At 51.8% G+C, this 6,931-nt stretch overlaps 1 protein-coding gene across 1 annotated transcript; it reads left to right on the forward strand.

Annotated features, from left to right (window-relative positions):
- Window positions 1–11: 11 nt before the first annotated feature.
- LOC112551751 (heat shock protein 30D-like) lies at window positions 12–476 on the forward strand (the record flags this gene model as incomplete). Its single annotated transcript, XM_025214520.1, has 1 exon — window positions 12–476. A coding segment is annotated over one exon (465 nt), but the record flags the coding sequence as incomplete, so codon positions are not given.
- Window positions 477–6,931: the final 6,455 nt, after the last annotated feature.

The following is a 6,931-nucleotide window of genomic DNA, read 5'->3' on the forward strand; positions in this document are numbered from 1 at the left end:
TGGCCCTGTCTTGCGCCGCGCCCCAGCCGCTCCTGTGGTTGGAGCTTGTGGGCCAAGGGGAGCCGAGGCAGGATGGAGCCGCCCAGGCTGGGGCCACAAAGCAGCAGCCAGAGTCTGGGGGTCGGCAGGACAAGAAGTTCGAGCTGCGCATGGACGTGCCCGGCTTCTCGCCGGAGGAGCTGACAGTGAGGCAGGAGGGCAGGAAGGTGACAGTGACAGGGAGGCGTGAGAAGCAAAGCCCTGGAGAGGATGGAGACAGCTTCGTGGAGTACCGGGAGCTGCGCAGGGAAATGCTGCTGCCTGTGGGCCTGGATGTGGAGGCTGGGACCTGCTCCCTGTGCTTTGATGGACAGCTCCGCATTGAGGCACCGCGCCTGGCCCTGCAGCCCGCAGAGGGGAAAGCCATTCCCATCAGCATCCAGGCGGGAGAGGGAGCCACACAAGGAGACACTGCTGCCAAGGAGGGGGAGACCTGACCCAGCCAGAGGGGGTAACAGTGAGCCCGCTGCCCTGGTCCAGGGACTGCAGCCGTTGCCAGGGTACATCAGCGCTCTGAACCCTGCAATCCCTTCCAAGTACATCTGCCCTAGTGTCCCTCCTGGCGCAGTGACTGGGGGCTGTGCTGAGTCTGTAGCCATGTTTGTCTCTGGACAGATCTTTCATATCTGTCACAAACCTGGAGGGGGATGGGGCTTTGGGTTTCAGTACCAATTGATTTCCAGATGACATTTAATTGGCTGTCTGTATTGTTTATGTGTAATGATGGAAATAAACCTGTTTCCCACATTGTAGTTGTCTGTGGATTTAATGGAAACTGTTTCTTGTCCGATTGCCCAGCTCAGCATTGAAGAGGGGGAAAGTGTCAGTTTTTTGTGTGTAAAAATCACTGATTGAAGGGCATAGTATGGAAAAGATAGAATTACATCTGGTGCGGATGTACAGTGTGTCTTAAGCCAGTGTAGTCAACCTTTGTAGTAGCATAAGGAAGGAGCAGATAGGCAGCATAAATCACTCTGGGGTATTGCTGCTCCAGGAAAAATATGTAGGAGATCCTCTGTCTACATGTGTCCTGGTGTAGTTGTTTTTTTCCTAGACCGACAGGTACACTCCTGCCACTGTGGCAAGGCTCTGGGATGGTGCACACTGTGTACACCCCTAGATATTAGGGCTGTGCGAGGCTTCAGACCGTGCTTCAGATCTGGAGAGGCTTCGGACACTTCAGCTTCTGAAGCACCATGTCCAGATCAAAGCGGTGGCTTCTTTAGGCTTTCCGAAGCAGTTCGGATCCCCTTTGGAAAAGCTTCGGAACCACTTCAGAGATCTGGCCATAGGGTATAATGGGGGAATCAATGAAATATCTATAGCTTTGTTGGTTTTTGTCTGATTTGGCACCTGGGAGTCTGATTTGTGTCAATGTGAGGTCTGGCAACATCTTAAGAGCTGACGACAGTGGAAAGCAGGGAACATGCAGGGTGTCAGAAAGTGTGTCCATCTGGAAGAGATCGCTGGGGTGGATGCCGGTATCCCTCTGTGCATCTCTCAATGGTTGCCTTACAACTGCTTTTTGTAGTTAAAGGGAAGTTTTCTGGCACAGGCACTCTCAGGCCTGTATAGGACACCAGATTGAATAGCTGCCTACTTGCACAGGCCTACTAGATATACTCTTTGCCAACCTGCTTTTTTTCCTAGTGTAATTTAGATTGCTCCACATAACTGCTGTACATTACAAGGGTATACGTGTGTCACAGATCTGGGTCCTTACAATGTTAGACTACTATTCTGTAGGTGAGAGTGTCCCTACAGTCTTGGGAACTACATCTGACCTATGGCCTGGACTTCTGGAGAAGACAGTTGTGAAGGCTGGAAGATATTAGACTATATTGTAAAAGTGTAAGAACCGGGACTCATGAGGAGAGGTCCTAAGAAGAGGTGTCCTATACTGGCCTGAGAGTGCCTGTGCCAGAAATCTTCCCTTTAACTACAAAAAGCAGTTGTAAGGCAACCACTGAGAGATGGACAGAAGGATACCGGCACCCACCCTAGCAATTTCTTCCAGGTGGACAAACCCTCTCCTGACACCTTGGAGCCAGAACTCATGTTCCCTGCCTTCCACTGTCATCAGCTCTTATGCTGTTGCCAGACCTTGCATTAATACTCATGCTTTTCTTCATGGCTCAACTGCTAGGATGAGGGAAGTTTCTAGCTTTCGTTACAAACAAAGAGTAAGTTTCTAGCTCTAAAGATGCAAGCAGAAGCTGGAAACATGGACTCTAGTGCCCCAAAGAGAGGCCAATGAAAAGACTGTGCCCTTCTACAAATGTCAACTGGGGGAACCTAATGCGGTCCATTAGTTGGGGGCCAAGATGGGGTTGGTGTTGCATTAGAGCAGGGGCATTCAACCCTGAGCCTGCAGGCCAGATTCAGGCCCTGAAGCCCATGGGACTCCTCAAGGGTCCAGAACTTTATCCATGGGTGGGCGCAAGGCAGTGGGAGTTGTTGCAATTCACACATCCATCAATCCCCTGTGGACAAATTTCCAAGCCCCTCAAGCCAGATGACATGGCCTTGCACATTGGATCCCACTGGCATGTGCAGGGCTGAAGCAGCAGAGACAGATCTGGCACTTGTGGGGCTGAGCCAGGGCAGCAGGCCTGATCTGGCATGTTCAGGGCTGCAGCTGGGACATTGTGCCCAGTCTGGTGTGGGCAGGGCTAGTAATGGGGGATGGGCTATGGTTGGCACATGTGGGGCTGAAGCAGGAGCCTGCATTCAGAGTGGCGCCATAGTCACAATGTGGGCCCATAGACTGGATCTGGCCTGTGGACCCACTCTGTGCCACTCACCTGTGCCCTGGGGCCCAAAGCTCGGGCACCACTGGGTTAGAGTGCTGGTTCCGTTTTGACTCCAGGCCAAACCTTCTTTAGACTCAAGGCAACCGCTGTCAGCCCAAGACCTCCCTCAGAAATTGCCAGCTCCCAGCTTTCGTTTGTTCTTTTGATAACAGAAATATACCCGTGCAACAGTTTCATGGCTGAGAGTACAAACCACCCGCAACAGGGCAGATCGCCTCTAATAAGCTGCTGTCTTCAAGCTGCTTGTTTGTGGGGGTGCTCCTGTCCGGCCCTCTGTCCAAGAGCTCTTGAGTGTACGCTGACAAGGCTTTATAGAAGAAGGATGTGGGCTGCCCTGGTTCCCCTGTTTTCCCTGTAGCAGGTTCAGGTTTAAGTCTGTGTTGTGTCAGGGCGTGGCCATGAACGTGGAAAACATCTTCATGTCTATCTGCAAAGAGGAGGACATGGACGCCAAACAAGTATACTTCTACCTGTCACTCCTGCCACTGTGGCAAGGCTCTGGGATGGTGCACACTGTGTGTACTCTTAGATATACTCTTTGTCAATCTGCTTTTTTCCCTAGTGTAATTTCCATTGTTGCACATAACTGCTTTACATCACAAGGGTATACGTGTGGCACAGGTCTGGGTCCTTACAATGTTAGATTACTATTGTGTAAGTGAGGGTGTCCCTACAGTCTTGGGAAGTAAATGTGACCTAGGGCCTGGACTTCTGGAGGAAACAGTTGTGAAGGCTGAAAGATATTAGACCATACTCTAAAAGTGTAAGAACCGGGACTCATGAGGAGAAGTCCTAAGAAGAGGTGTCCTATACTGGCCTGAGAGTGCCTGTGCCAGAAATCTTCCCTTTAACTACAAAAAGCAGTTGTAAGGCAACCACTGAGAGATGGACAGAAGGCTACCGGCACCCACCCTAGCAATTTCTTTCATATGGACTTTCTGTTTTGGACTCTAGTGTCCAAAACAGAGTCCAATAGAAAGAATGTGCCCTTCTAAAAATCTCAGCTGGGGGCGCCTCTCGTGGTCCATTAGTTGGGGGCCAAGATGGTGTTGTGTTAGAGCAGGGGCACTCAACCCCTGGCCTGCAGCCCAGAATGGGTCTATGAAACCCTTAAGGGTCCAAAACTTTATCCGCGAGTGGGTGTAAGGCAGTGGGAGCTTTGGCAATTCACACATCCATCAATCCCCTGCAGACAAATTTCCAAGTCCCTCCGGCCAGATGACATGGCCTTGCACATTGGATTCTGCTGGCATGTGCAGGGCTGGGACAGGGCAGTGGGCTTGATCTGGCTTGTGCAGGGCTGCAGATAGGGCACTGGGATCCAATCTGGCTTGGGCAGGACTGGTAGTGGGGAATGGACTATGGTTGGCACGTGCAGGGCTGGGGCAGCAAGCTCCATTCAATGTGGGGCCACAGTCACAATTTGGGCCCATGGACTGGATCTGTCTCGTGGACCCACCCTTTGCTACTCACCTGTCCACTGGAGCAAAAGCTCCAGCACCACTGGGTTAGAGTGCTGGTTCTGTTTAGACTCCATACCAACCCTTCTTTAGACTCAAGGCAGCCCCTGTGAGACCCAAGGCCTCCCTCAGGCCTTGGGTCTCACAGCTCTTGCCAGCTCCCGGCAGCTCTTGCCAGCTCCCGGCTTTCGCTTGTTCCTTGGATGATGGAAATATACCCGTGCAATTGTTTCATGGCTGAGAGTAATGACTGCCCTCAACAGGGCAAATCACCTTTAACAGGCTGCTGTGTTCAAGCACTGTGCTGGCGGTGCTCCTATCCATCCCTCTGTCTGTGGCCTCTTGAGTGTGTGTTGACAACATTTTATATAAGCAGGATATGGGCTGTCCTGCTTCCCCTGCTTTTCCCATGACAGAGCCGGGTGTCAGATCTGTGTTGTGTCAGGGAATGGTGGTAGACATGGAAAACCTCCTCATGTTGGTCCAAAAAGAGGAGGAAATTGACACCAAGCTAGCGTACTTCCACCTATTCAAGGTGTGTTGCTTGGCATGGCAGCACCAAGAGTGCCCTGGGCTCCCTGCTCTGTTGCCAGAGTGATGTGCAGGCTGGTGCTAGGGCTGATGGCCAGCTGGGCCGCATGGTTGTTTCCCTCAATTCAGTGGCAGTTTTTAGCTCTTCCATAGCAGGACGTTGGTTCCTGTGCCAGGGCATCTTTAGTGCCTGCCACTTTCGGGGCCAGAATAGGCAGCAGAGCAGCCTGCAGGTGGCTGCACTCCCAATCAGGAGTCACATGGCCAGCAGGAGGCCACCTGATTGGGAAATGGGACCAGCTGCCTAATGTAAGAGCAGGCCCTGAGTAGCAGGGCCAGCAGTTTGCTGCAAGCAGCTGGAGGGGGAACATCACCTGCCTGGAGCTGCAGCTCACATAACATCCTTGGAGTACAGGGCAGGAACTATAGAGATGGCAGGAAGTTCTTTGTCCTGGGTCATGACCCAAAACTACACCCTGCTGGGGCTGGATGGTGTGGTATGGCTGCTTGTGGCAGGGCAGTCTCCAGGAAATGCCATACCTGCACCTCCCCGGTGAAGGGTGAGTATGGGGCGCCAGAAAGCCTCAGTCCCCGCTGCCTGGCGGGTTACCCCGTGAAGGGAAAAGGCTAGCGGGTGTGACTCCACCAGATTGTTGTTTGAGACATTAAGTGACATGGCTACCTGTGAGCGACATTCGGTGACGCAGTGGTGGAGGAACGTGACCTTAATATGCACCATCATGCGGACAGTGCGTGATCGCTTATAGCCTAACCAGTCAGGAGTTACCCCTAGAGCGTGACTGGCCGGACCAGCATGCTGAGGCCTCCAGAGTGTTCCATCAAGGGGGGGACCCTGATTGGCTAGGGAGTCTATAAATGGGACTGCGCGCCTCGGCGTGGGTCCCCAGACGCTCCCAGACTCCGGTCCTTGGGATCAGATCTAAAAGACAGCCTGATCACCTGTCTTGCTGTCTGGACAGACCCCTAGGCTTCTAGCTAGATTTCTAGCATAGGCTGCTACAGCTTATAGTTAGACCACACGCAATCCGGAACGCCCTGTGTGTTGCGCAACTAGGTATCATACTTGTATTGTTATTACTTTCGGCTGCAGTCAATCTTCACGACTACACCTTACTTGTCACTCGCCGCTACCCATCATTTGTTCATTTTTCTACCCGCACCACGTCGTCTGCGTCCACCTGCTACTGTAAATAGTCCTTGTAATTAGTTCCTGTATTCATCAAGTTACTGCAACTCGTTAATCATCTGGTTGGCTTGTAAGTAAACTTATACATTTTCATCACATACCATTTGTCTCAGTATCGCGCTCTTTCTCCCTCTCTCTTACACCTGGCATCCCCGAGCGTGTCTGGGTTGGTGTCACTACCCAATGCCCCACTCGACACGCAACTGTGGCCGTTTCCCAAGCACTATCCGGGAATCGTGGCCCACGTGGCGACGAGGATGGGATCGCCAAAGGAGCGAGAGAGGAATAATGCCCAAAATTTAAGATCCTCAAAAAGTGAGGAGGATGGGGTTGATTATGTGTTGTTAAACGGCCCCTGGAGGGGCCGTCCACGGCCCCTGGTTGAGAGTACCACTGATTTGCAAGATCATGCCTGGTACCACCGAGCCGTAACAGGCCCGATTAAAGGGTACTTTTCTGTAATTGCCGCTGCAAACTCCAAGGGCAAGAAGGAATGGGCCGTGGAGAACCTAACTCTGGCCGCATTTGCCTGCCTAATGTCGAGCCCAGCAGTGAGGTATCGACCTTATGATAAACCACAAGACGTAATTCCTTTTATAACATCGAAGGAAATCGCCGACAACAAAGATAAAGACCCCAGACGAGAATACGGGCGATGCATCAAATATGTAAAACAGAGTAGCGGCTATGCCACACCATCGGACAGATTCAATTGCCCCACTCTCCGTGAGGAGAGTAGAGAGAGTGACATCCTAACGGAGCTCAGGGAACAATTAGAGGAAAAGGGGCGAGAGTCTTCCCGGTGGAAATGTGGAGGAGAAAAATGGAAAAAAGGAAAAGTTATCAATATAATGTTTAGAACAATAACTGAGCTCTTAAGA

The sequence above is a fragment of the Alligator sinensis genome, unplaced genomic scaffold (assembly GCF_000455745.1).
Source record: "Alligator sinensis unplaced genomic scaffold, ASM45574v1 scaffold1377_1, whole genome shotgun sequence".
Lineage (NCBI taxonomy): Eukaryota > Metazoa > Chordata > Crocodylia > Alligatoridae > Alligator > Alligator sinensis.